At 44.2% G+C, this 12,694-nt stretch overlaps 1 protein-coding gene across 4 annotated transcripts in view; it reads left to right on the forward strand.

Moving 5' to 3' along the window:
- Nucleotides 1–12,694, forward strand: part of ryr3 (ryanodine receptor 3) — a 94,674-nt gene that overhangs the window by 18,245 nt on the left and 63,735 nt on the right. For 2 of the 4 annotated variants that reach the window (XM_079888081.1, XM_079888082.1), the window contains exons 4-7: nt 2,003–2,023; nt 4,388–4,462; nt 4,811–4,889; nt 5,777–5,889. In XM_079888081.1, coding sequence (XP_079744207.1) covers nt 2,003–2,023; nt 4,388–4,462; nt 4,811–4,889; nt 5,777–5,889 — 288 coding nt within the window. The remainder of the gene's footprint in view (nt 1–2,002; nt 2,024–4,387; nt 4,463–4,810; nt 4,890–5,776; nt 5,890–12,694) is intronic. The other 2 variants (XM_079888084.1, XM_079888083.1) reach the window with 1 other exon arrangement.

Below are 12,694 nucleotides of genomic sequence, written 5' to 3' on the forward strand. Positions count from 1 at the left end.
GTCCCTCAGATCGATCGCTGCAAACCAATGTCGGGGACGGATGCATTCGAAAATGCGTTAGCATCTTGAACGGAAGCTTGTGAAGGGCCAGATTCAGCTTGTGAAGGGCCAGATGCAGGTCCAAGATTGGCCGTAACCCACCGCCTTTCTTGGATATAATGAAGTATGGGCTGTAGAAGCCGGTCTTCATATCGGCTGGAGGGACCGGCTCTATCGCATCCTTCGACAGTAGGACTGCGATCTCCGCTGGCATGATAGGGGCAGGTTCGCTCAACACCAAAGTGTAACGAACACTGCTGAACTTGGGCTGACGCCGGCCGAACTGAATCGTATAGTGATGAATGATGGTGCGGAGGAGCCAGCTGGACTGGTTGTGGAAGCACTCTCCAGGCTTCCATTAACCAGGGGGACCAGAGGCACCACAGACGTACCCGGGGTGGGGCAGCGAAGTGGATGACAGGTACCCGACTTGGAAGGCCCGGGGGCGGCCCGAAGTGGGGTCTGAGTGTGCTGTGCAACACTTACCCATCTCCACAGGTTGGCAGGGGGTGCGTAAGAAGGCGTAATCGGGTCCTCGAACTACACCTGGCTGCCTGCTGGCGATACAAGAGGGGGCTGAGAGTGGCAAAGCTTTACAGGGTCACACACCGGCAGTCTAGCCCTCTTTGGACCCAGGAACAGTGGAATCTTTTTCATGGCATCTTGAAAAAGACGTAGACATACCCGTGTTGATCTTTCAGGAAATAGCGCTCTCACCAGTGCCGGAGCACACAGGGGAATGACCGTGGCAACACTGACAGGAGATGGTGCAGCCTGTACAAGTGAAGCACTCACTTTCTTCGCCCTATAACCAACCGTCAGAACAAACAAACAAAAAGAATGCTGTTAAAACAGCAGTTGAGAGCTCAGAAGGTTCGCGATCACCGCTGCACTCGCGCTGTAAACACACCAGCACTGGGAGATGCACAAAGACAAGTGGTGCGTGCATCCTCTTCTGTATTTATACCCGCGCTGTGGGGCGGAGCGCAAGATATAAATCTCGCACGACAATGTGCATTGGCTTGTTTTTTCAATACTCGAAGATGACAGGCTCCCTAAGCATGATTCCAATCAGTACGGTACGTCCGACTATGTCTGAAAGGAAACAGGTATTTTTAATTGTACTAATATTTCATAATATTGCTGTTTTGACTAGTTTTTTTAACAAATAAATGCAGTCTAAGCATAAGAGTCTTCTTTCAGAAACATGAAAAAAATCGTACCGACCCTAAACTTTAGTTTTTATTGCCAAAACTATCCCATTAGTTGTAGTTCTTCTGTGTGACATATAGGGTAAGTAATCATGAGTGATGACATTGATATTGTGAAGTACTGACCACAGATAAATCACAACTACAATTTACACTGGCAGGTTTGATTTGGAGAGTTTTATGAATTTTATGAATTAAAAATTACTTTATATTTTCAATGTGATAGTAAAGCAAATCCATTATCCCTTAATCATTTAAACACCTACTTACTAACAAATGCAGGTGAGGTATGTAGTGTCATAAATGCATAAAATACTGCCATCCTTTTAATGCCTAGTGTCGTACCTCACCTTCTGCTTTTCATAGACTAATTACATCGCTCCACATGTCTATTCTGCTTTCAGTAGAAGGTGAAATTAAATGTTTTTTTTTCTCTCTCTTTATATATATATGTATTTTTGTGAATGACTTCACAAAAATACATTTTATAAGTTATTTACAGTGTTTTTCTCATGGATTGCCTCATCATTTGGCTACATTCAGTTTATCATATCCATGTATCCAACCAATATCAATACTTGAGTTTTATTTCTTTAAAAAAAACTTTAAAGAAAAAAAACAGTAGCAAGAATTGGTATAATTAATTAATAGTTTTTTTTTTCTGAGACATAATGAACTGAATGTGCTGAAGTGGCGAGGGTTTTCCAACTGCCTTCTTTAATCATATCTGTATCTTTGTTCATCATTGCAAGAATCCTGATCATGAGCGATGGGTATGTTCACAATTTGTTGACCAACGAGTATGCATGAATGTTAATCCAAATTATGCAACACATTTTTTAACTTACATAATTACACCTATTGCTCCTTTTGAGCATCCCAACCACTTCACGTGTAATTAACTGATTTTTAAGTGTGATTTAACTCATGACATAACCCTACTAATACAGTTCACAATGCTAACCCCATGTCAGAGAATCAAGGTCTCTCTCCTTTATCTCAGACTCGTCTCCCCCTTTTCATTTTTATGTTATAATTGAGAGTGTGAAAATGTTCCTGTAGCACAAAGAATATAAATGAACTTGTCAAACCTAGTAGCTAGTGGCCAAGAATTATGCAAATCCCAAAATAAAATCTACTGGCTAAGCATGTTTTGCACAGGGCCATTTGAATGCTTTATTCGCCCTCCCTCCAGCACAAAATGGCATGCCCAATATTTTATTTCAAAATTTTTTTTTTTACTGCAGCATTTTGAAATGAGATTGTCACAGCATATATTTTATTAGCTCAGTGCTGTCTATCTGTTGTGCTATCATTAATGTCTACGAGAGAGTGAGTTCTGTTGGAGAACCATTGTGCAGCAGAGTTTCTATATACAATACTTCACTATAAAGATTCCTATCGTGTCATTTATGTAATGAATTCAGTGTCTGATACACCTGTCGTGAGGAAACAATGCCTTTAATGCCTTTTTTTGTGTTGATTATTTGTAGTTTGAGATGTGAACTGTTTCTTCTTGCATTTGGGCTCTAACACTGTCAAATTTCAGGAGTACCAATGACGAGGAAATGATCTGGAATGCTGATTCCAGAAAGAATGTGTCTTGATACATGGAATATTCCATGATTTTTGAGTCTTTTTATTCATTTTTTGGTTTCTTCTTTTTATGTATTGCTTCTTTTTCAGCCCCAAAATAGGATATTGTGCTACTTTATAATACTCTACTGTTCAAAGTTGAAAGTCAGTAAGATTTTTTTTTGAAAGAAATGAATCAGCAAGGATGCATTAAACTGATTAAAAGACATTAAAGACCTCTAAAAATATATATATTTAAATTAAATACTGTTCTATTGATCATTCTATTAATCAAACAATTCTGAGAAAGAAAATGTCATGGTTTCCACAAAAATAATAAGCAGCACAACTATTAGCAACATTGGTAATAATAAGAAATGTTTCTTGAGCACCAAATCAGGATATTAGAATGATTTCCGAAGGATCATGTGACACTGAAGACTGGAGTAATGATGCTGAAAATTCAGCTTTGCCATCACAGGAATACATTTTAATATTTATTTTAAAATGTATTAAAATAGAAAACAGATATTTTAAATGGTAATAATATGTATTATTGCTGTATTGTGATGCTAAAAATTCAGCTTTGCCATCACAGGAATACATTTGAATATTTATTTTAAAATGTATTAAAATAGAAAACAGTTATTTTAAATGGTAATAATATGTATTATTGCTGTATTGTGATCAAATAAATGCAGCCTTGGTGAGCATAAAAGTTTTCTTTCAAAAACATCATAAAATCCCACCGACCCCAAACTTTTGAATGGTAGTGTATATTCATTTAACATTTATGCATCAGGATGCCTTCTTGACCTTTTTATCAACAGTCCAGAGATCTTGCCATTTTTAATAAGCTTACGGTGAACACAGTCGGATTTACCAGGAAAAAAGCAACTATTTGGAAGTTGCAGTTTCTGCTTAAATGTGGCGCTAAACTGTACGATATCTCAGTGACATACAGCAACGTACTGTTGTGTATCAACTGATATTTCAGTTAGACAGCAGGCATACAGCAACAGCTGGGAGTAGGGAACACAAGTTTCAGCTTTCCTCTTTGTCAAAGTCATTCGTTTTTGGACTGCCTGTGAGGGGTCACACAGTCAGATTAAAAATATGATTGTCAAACGTGCCAGTAATTATTATTGGTAATCATGATAGATTAGTGAACACTATCACCAGCTGCAGACTAAAACATGAGTTTTACCTGAGGTTCTACATTATATTTAACTAAGAGAAACATCTTTTCCCCCAATGCACTCAGAGGCTTATAAGACGGGTAAGTATATTTATTCCTCTATTTCTTGAGGGCCGTTTTTATTTTTTCATTCTAGTTTTTTTCCCACACCCTCCTCACATTTCCTCATCTACGGTACAACGACGAAATTTTGTTCTCGTTCAAACAGCTGAACGAGAAATTTCCATTTAACATCCGTCCAGCATGTTCTTCCCAGTGTTTTCTGTTTCAGTGACTCCTAACTTTATTTTAGCAGTCACCATTCTGTCCATGTCTCTGAACCTTTGCCTTTAGTTTGCTTACAGCATTTTACTCTCTTCTGTAGGCAGCACAAGGAGGTGGACATCGGACACTGCTCTACGGTCACGCTATCCTCTTTAGGCATTCCTTCAGTGGAATGGTGAGAATGCACCACACAAATTGAAGCCAGTGGGGAGAAGGATTAGGCAGCCTGTCACAGCTTACAGCTCACACACATCAACTTCATGATCAATGACTCCCAACAGTATATTGGGGGGAGATGGGGATAAGTGAAAATGCTTTAACACCACAAATGACAGGACGGCTTATGTTTAAATGGGATAATTATGTGTTTATATTGTTGATAAACATTAACTATAAAGCTTGAAGCTTATTGAACTGGTCCTTCTGGAGGCATTTACCAATATTGCGTTGCTACAGTGTATGGGAACCTTATCTGTCATGATTTATTAGTAGAATTTACACTTGTTTCTCTGTTTTCCCACAGTATCTGACATGTCTGAAGACTTCCAGGTCTCTAACAGACAAACTGTCTTTTGATGTTGGCCTAGAAGAGGATTCAATTGGTAATAACATCAGTGTTATTTTAGTATTATTATAGTTATTTATATTTTAAATTAGTTTTTGTTTGTATTTTCAAACTTTAAAGGGATAGTTCACCCAAAAATGAAAATTCTGTCATCATTTACTCTCCCTCATAGTTGTTCCAAACCTGTATGACTTTATTTCTTCTGCTGAACACAAAAGAAGATATTTTAAAGAAGGTTGGTAATTAAACAGTTGCTGGTCCCCATTGACTTCCATAGTATTTTTTTTCCTACTATGGAAGTCAATGGGGTCCATCAGACATTTGGTTACAGACTTTCTTCAAAATATCTTCTTTTGTGTTCAGCAGAAGAAAGAAAGTCATAGAGGTTTGGAACAACTTGAGGGAGAGTAAATGATCACAGAATTTTCATTTTTGGGTGAACTATCCCTTTAAGCTTAAGTTTTTTTCATCTAATGTTTTTTTTTATTAATATTTTTGTATCTATTTTTTATATTTTTAAAACATTTTTTATTAATGGTGTGCTTCAATGGACTCAAAAATTAAATTAAAATGAAAAGTCATCACAATTTAATTTTTTTTATGAATCATCCCTTTCAGGCCTCTTTCTTTGACATTTGAACTGTAGGTAACAGATGCAGTGCTAGGACTACTTCCAAAAAGAGATCCAAAATTAAACTTAGATATCTTACTATTTTTGTGTGTTGTGTCACCCAAAATAGAGAAACATGAATATCCGTATCAACATCTAAGTTTGCAAACACCCAAAAGATCTTATAGGCAATCTCAGTTCATCATGGTCAAAATCGATTGAATCATTGAGAGCTGTGGGACATTGATGAGCTGTTTCTCTATTTACAGTACATCTGGTAAATGTCCTTTAACTGATGATTTGTTCAATCAAAGGGGAAGCTTGTTGGTGGACAATTCACCCGGCATCCAAGCAGAGGTCAGAGGGTGAGAAAGTGCGTATTGGGGATGACCTCATCTTGGTCAGTGTGTCTTCTGAGAGGTTCCTGGTGAGTACCTGCTTTGTTTGAGGTTAAAAGAGCAATGCAGCTCTTTGCATACAACACCAAGTCATAGTGACCATGTCTTTCAAGCCCCACTAAAACACAATATAAAATAGTCCATCCAACTCATGCAGTGGTTTCCAAGTCTTCTGAAGTCATGATAGCTTTGTGTCAGCAACAGACTGAAATTCTTTATCTCATAATTAATTAAAGAGGCCATATTATGCCATTTTACAAAGTCTTGATTTTGTTTTTTGGGGTCTACTAAAATAGGTTCCCTTTCAAGGGAACTCCCGTTGCGTCGAAAATGACGCTATGGGGAACGCTTTGCGTGATGACGTCTTGAAGCACATGTAAAATCAGTCCAATGGTGTGGTGGAACGTCAGAGGCGGGTGACGTCACGTACCAGGAAGCTATAAAAGCCGGCCCGAAACAGAAAACGAAAGCTTTCTGAGTCTTCAGTTGCGCTCTGTGTGAATCTGTCCGTGTTATTTGGTGTTGTCTGTCTATATATTTATATATATTATTCAGTATGGCGAGCAAGCAGCAGTTTAGAGTGTGTGTCCATCCCTGCCCGCGTTATATAACGGGAGGTGACACACACACTCTTTGTGTTGTTTGTTTGGGAGAGGAGCATGCCCAGTCAGCACTCGAGGGTGGTGACTGTGTGCATTGCTGTGCGCTTCCATTGCGTACGCTCCGATCCCGGTTGACACGGTTCAATCCCGATCACGTTCCCCAGGGCTCTGGTCCCGCTGCTGCCGAGGCACAGCGTCGATCTCAGACCTGGGGTTCGCAAATGGATCTATCAGTGGATGTTGAGACGGGCTCTGCCTTATCTCAGCAACCTTCTGATAGATCCAGTGCCTCTCATCAGGGTGTGGAAGCACGCGCTGCGGTTTCTTCCCCCCCGAGAGAGGCACCAGTACTACAATTATCCAGCTCCGAGGAGGTGGATGTTGTTAGTATTGACGCTGGGTCTGAGGATTCGCCACCTCAGTCTCATGCGTTTGAAGAGCTTCTCGATGTTGTTACTAGAGCAGTGGAAAGATTATCTATTGAGTGGCCAGAGGATAGGCAGGACGTTCGCTCGAAAAGTAAGCTCGACGAACGCTTCCTGCCATCTCGTGCACAGCCTCAGAGAAGAAGCCTTCCGTTTTTCCCCGATCTCCACACCGAGGTGTCGAGATCGTGGGGGAAACCTATGTCATACAGAGTTTACACAACACAAACTTCTCACTACTCTTCCATTCACAATTATAAAGAGTATGGTTATGGGGAGATGCCGAAGGTGGAAGAGACGCTCGCGAGCTATCTCTCTCCAGCGACGGCATCTTCCTTGAAGGCTCCCTCTCTTCCCTCTAAACCAGTAAAATTTACATCATCGCTGGTTCATAAATCGTATGCAGCCGCTGGTCAAGCTGCAGCGTGTCTGCATACGATGTCTATTATGCAGGCCTATCAGGCTGAATTATTGGGGGATTTAGAGGAGGGCGGGGGTATTGGTCCAGACACAGTGGCTGAACTACGCAGAGCCACGGATCTGTCTCTCAGGGCCACCAAGGAGACCGCTAAATCAATCGGGCGGTCTATGGCAGCCCTGGTGGCCACTGAGAGGCATCTGTGGCTCAATCTGAGCGACATAAAAGAAAAGGAAAAACATGTTCTCTTAGATGCTCCGGTCTCCACTGCTGGTCTATTTGGTGATGTTGTGAACAGTGCGATAGCTAAATCACAAGAGGCCTCTAAACAGGCAGTTGCACTCCAAAAACTTCTCCCCCGCCGTTCATTCTATGAGGCTGCTGAGCGGGAGCAGCCTCACTCCTCTAAAAAGAGCGCTGACCATCGTGCCACTCAAAAACAGAGTGTGTCCTCTCGTGCTCCCCCACAAAAATCTCGGGGACACGGAGGGCGCTCTCAAACCCAGCAGCACTCGAGGGGTAAAACGGATCTGCGGACCGTTATTACCGCCAAGAAGGCTGCTGGGAAAAAGTCCTGACGTCCGAGGGCTCAGGACAAATGAGGGTAGTCCCCCCCGAAGCAGAGCGGTCAACACCTCTTTTTACGGTGCCCGCCTCTCTTCGGTACCCTCAGGGGACCGTTCTGCCAACCCTGCCGCCTCCGGTGTTACAGGGCGCAGCGGTCTCCGGCGAGCACATATCTCAAGGACCACCCGGAAACGTAGTGGCCTCGGGATGCCCGCCCCCTCTGAGGAGGGTGTTAGAGCAGTCTGTTCGGTCGTTCCCTGCCGGTGCGCCGTTACAGGGCGACGAATTGACTACTCAACAACAACAAAATCCAGAAACCAGTCTCGAGAGGCTGGTACCTCTAGTAGAATCTTTGACAGCGTGGAAGCTACTGTCGAATGTTTCTCGTTGGGTCCTGCAGACTGTGGAAAAAGGGTATCAGATACAATTCAAGAAACGCCCACCGCGGTTTATGGGGGTCCTACCCACAGTGGTGGCCCCCGAGCAGGTTCTGGTTATGGAACAGGAAGTAAACACTCTGTTAGAGAAAGGGGCCATAGAATATGTACCTCCCTTCAACAGGGAAACCGGGTTTTACAGTCGGTATTTCATTGTTCCAAAAAAGGACGGAGGATTGCGTCCCATTTTAGATCTTCGAGTTCTGAACGAGTCAGTCATGCAGCTCAAGTTCAAAATGTTAACTTTGAGACAAATCGTTCCACAGATCAGATCCGAGGACTGGTTTGTCACGATAGATCTCAAGGACGCGTATTTCCATATTTCCATCCGTCCGTGTCATTGGAAGTTCCTGAGGTTTGCTTTCGGGGGCAAAGCATACCAATATCGAGTTCTTCCATTCGGCCTAGCTTTATCACCCCGCACTTTCACCAAATGCATGGATGCAGCTCTGGCGCCGCTGCGCCTCCAGGGTATTCGCATCCTGAACTACATCGACGATTGGTTGATTTTAGCTCAGTCGCATCAGATGGCGGTTCAACATCGAGATGTTGTTCTCGCCCATATGAAAGAGTTGGGGTTACGGCTGAACACCAAGAAGAGTGTGCTTTCTCCACTCCAGAGGACCACTTTCTTAGGCGTGGTTTGGGATTCAGTGTCGATGCAGGCGCGCCTGTCACCGCCACGTATAGAGTCCATCCTTGCAGCTGTGAAAAGTGTAAAGCTAGGCCAGCTACTCACTGTCAAACAGTTCCAGAGACTGTTGGGTCTCATGGCAGCAGCTTCCAACGTGATACCTTTTGGACTGTTGCACATGAGGCCCCTGCAGTGGTGGCTCAGGACCAGGGGGTTTTCCCCGAGGGGCAACCCATTTCGCACAATCAGGGTCACATGGCGATGCTTACGTGCCCTGGTTATGTGGAAGAAACCTTGGTTCCTGTCCCAGGGCCCAGTGTTGGGAGCTCCTTGTCGTCGCAAACTGCTAACGACGGATGCTTCCCTCACGGGTTGGGGAGCGATCCTGGAGGGTCGCTCATCTCAAGGTCTGTGGGAAGACCATCATCGTTCCTGGCATATCAATCGCCTAGAGATGTTAGCTGTCTTCCGGGCTCTGAGGAGCTTTATCACAGATCTCAGGGGACACCATGTGCTAGTTCATACGGACAACACGTCGGTAGTCGCCTATATCAACCACCAAGGGGGTTTGCGTTCGCGCCCGTTATCCAACTTGGCACGCCATATCCTCTTGTGGTCCCAGGGGAAGTTACTGTCACTCAGGGCAGCCTACATCCCCGGGGTCCAGAATATAGGAGCGGACACTCTGTCGAGGCAGGGGCCGAGGCCCGGGGAATGGAGGCTCCACCCCGAGGTGGTGGAGCTGATATGGAGGGAGTTCGGCCAAGCACAAGTGGATCTGTTTGCGTCTCGAGAGACGTCTCACTGTCCACTTTGGTTCTCCCTCACGCATCCAGCTCCTCTGGGACTGGATGCTATGGTTCAGACGTGGCCGAGGCTACGTCTGTACGCTTTTCCCCCAGTGGCTCTGCTCCCGGGGGTTCTGGAAAGAGTTCGCAGGGACCGGGTTCGCCTACTTCTTATAGCCCCGCGTTGGCCGGGCAGAGTATGGTTTCCCGATCTGGTATCCCTCCTCGACGGGCATCCTCTGGAGTTACCCGTCAGGAGAGACCTTCTGTCCCAGGCAGGGGGTTCAATATTTCACCCCCGCCCAGAACTGTGGAACCTGTGGGCTTGGCCTCTGAGGGGGCCCAGCTCATAGAGTCAGGTCTCTCAACTGAGGTTGTTGAGACCATTCTACAGTCCAGAGCTCCCTCCACGAGGAAACTTTATGCCCTGAAGTGGAGAGTCTTCACTTCTTGGTGTGGTGACCGTCGGTTGGACCCAGTTAACTGCCCTATTGGTACAGTGCTGGAGTTCCTGCAGGACCGGTTCACAGCAGGTCTGACCCCGTCCACTTTAAAGGTTTATGTGGCGGCCATAGGTGCTTACCACATTCCTTTGGGTGGAATGTCTGTGGGGAAAGACCCTTTGATATCTCGTTTCCTTCGTGGCACTTGGAGGCTGAGGCCTGCAGTTCGCTCTAGGGTTCCGCCATGGGACCTGTCCATTGCATTACAAGGCTTGTCCCTGGCCCCCTTTGAGCCAATTGAGGAGGTTCCTGAGAAGTTTTTAACGCTGAAAGCTCTTTTCCTTCTTGCGATTTCCTCTCTCAAGAGAATAGGGGATCTTCAAGCATTGTCGGTTGCCCCGTCATGCTTGGAGTTTGCTCCAGGTATGGTCAAAGCGTTTCTTCATCCGAGACCGGGCTATATCCCCAAGGTCCCCACTAATGTGGTCAGACCTATTGTTCTGCAGGCCTTCTGTCCTCCTCCCTATCAAAATGCTGACCAGGAGGCTAATAATTTGCTTTGCCCTGTGCGGGCGTTAGACGCATATGTCCACAGAGCTGCCCTGTGGCGAAAAAGTGATCAATTATTTGTGTGCTTTGGGTCCCCTAATAAAGGAGGTCCAGTGTCTAAGCAAAGGATGAGTAAGTGGGTGGTCGAGGCTATCTCACTTGCTTATGAGGCGGCTGGGCAGCCTTCTCCTTTGGCTGTCCGGTCGCACTCGACGAGGAGTATGGCGGCCTCTAAGGCCCTTATTTCAGGAGTTTCTTTACAGGACGTTTGTGATGCGGCAGGCTGGTCCTCACCGCACACTTTCGTCAGGTTTTACTCTCTGGATCTAGACTCTGCTCCAGGGTCTCATGTTTTGTCTTCCTAGTGCTGCTCATCAGATTTCACACAGGACAGACATTCGTAGCTATGGAGGCGTTGGTATAGACGTTCCCCATAGCGTCATTTTCGACGCAACGGGAGTTCCCTTGAAAGGGAACGCCTCGGTTACGACTGTAACCTCGGTTCCCTGAAGAGGGAACGAGCGTTGCGTCGCCTTGCCATATCTCCTTCATGCCTGTCAGCTCGACTTCAGACTTTTACGAAGCTTTCGTTTTCTGTTTCGGGCCGGCTTTTATAGCTTCCTGGTACGTGACGTCACCCGCCTCTGACGTTCCGCCACACCATTGGACTGATTTTACATGTGCTTCAAGACGTCATCACGCAAAGCGTTCCCCATAGCGTCATTTTCGACGCAACGCTCGTTCCCTCTTCAGGGAACCGAGGTTACAGTCGTAACCGAGGCGTTTTCATGCTTGAATGTTCAAAAGACTCATTATTTTTTACATATTTTACATTGTTGCAGCACCTCTCTTCCCAGTCTGTCAGTAAAGCTCTGTTTAGTATTACGAAGCCCCTCCTTCCGAAAAGCGCAATGTGCTCTGATTGGTCGGCTGTACCAGTGTGTTGTGATTGGTCAACCTCTTCAAGCGTGTTTTGGAAATGTCACGCCCCTTACCATAACCGCGTTTTCCGGTGTTCAACTCAACCAAGCCTTGCCCCGTTTATTCTGCTTGTGCCTTGGGCAGGAATTATTTAAATGAGAAATATTGTGACATGTCCATTCCCGGAAGAAAACTGAAGACTACAATCAAGGCGTTTCAGGGAGTTCAGAAACAGTGCTTACCTGCTGATATAGATAATAAGCCCTATACTTTGTGCTTTGTAACTTTACAGACCTTTTTCATGCTCAAAGGGCAACATTACACTCTAAAGAAATTTTAAAATGTAAAAAAGCATAATAGGCCCTCTTTAAAAAATGGTGTGTTAATTTTTAACGTTACAAAAAAAAAATGTTGTCCTTACGAACTGCCTCTGTATGAATAATTTTGACTGATCTATTCTATTGAGGGGTGGTTGATTATGATTTCACTTTTTTAACTTTAGCTAGTGTGTAATGTTGTTGTTTGAGCATAAACAACATCTGCAAAGTTACGAAGATCAAAGTTCAAAGCAACGGGATATTTGCATTTAAAGAAATCGTTTTTTAAGGACTACAACAAACGGCTGGTAGAGACTACACGACATTCCTCCAGGGTTAGTGACATCACCAACCCTAAAATTTACATAAACCCCTCCCCCGGGAACGCGATTTATAGATTATCATGACAGAATATGCTAATCAATGACTAGAAGATAACTACACATAAGCTACATAAATTCATCAACTAACCGTTCAGAAACGTCCTGTTGCATTCTACATGTTGTCACTTCTTCTTGAGTCTCTCCATCATTGTCTGGTTTGAACATAAACATTGACATTTTCAGTGCATGTCTGTGTGAGGTAAAATGACACAAGCTGTTGTAGCTCCGCCCCCTGTGCTGAGAGCAGCAGCTCATTTGCATTTAAAGGGACAGACACAAAAAACGGTGCGTTTTTGCTCACCCTCAAAAAGTGACAATTTTAACATGCTATATAAATATATCTGTGGGGT

This window comes from Squalius cephalus (assembly GCF_949319135.1).
Source record: "Squalius cephalus genome assembly, chromosome: 12".
In the NCBI taxonomy this organism is placed as follows: domain Eukaryota; kingdom Metazoa; phylum Chordata; class Actinopteri; order Cypriniformes; family Leuciscidae; genus Squalius; species Squalius cephalus.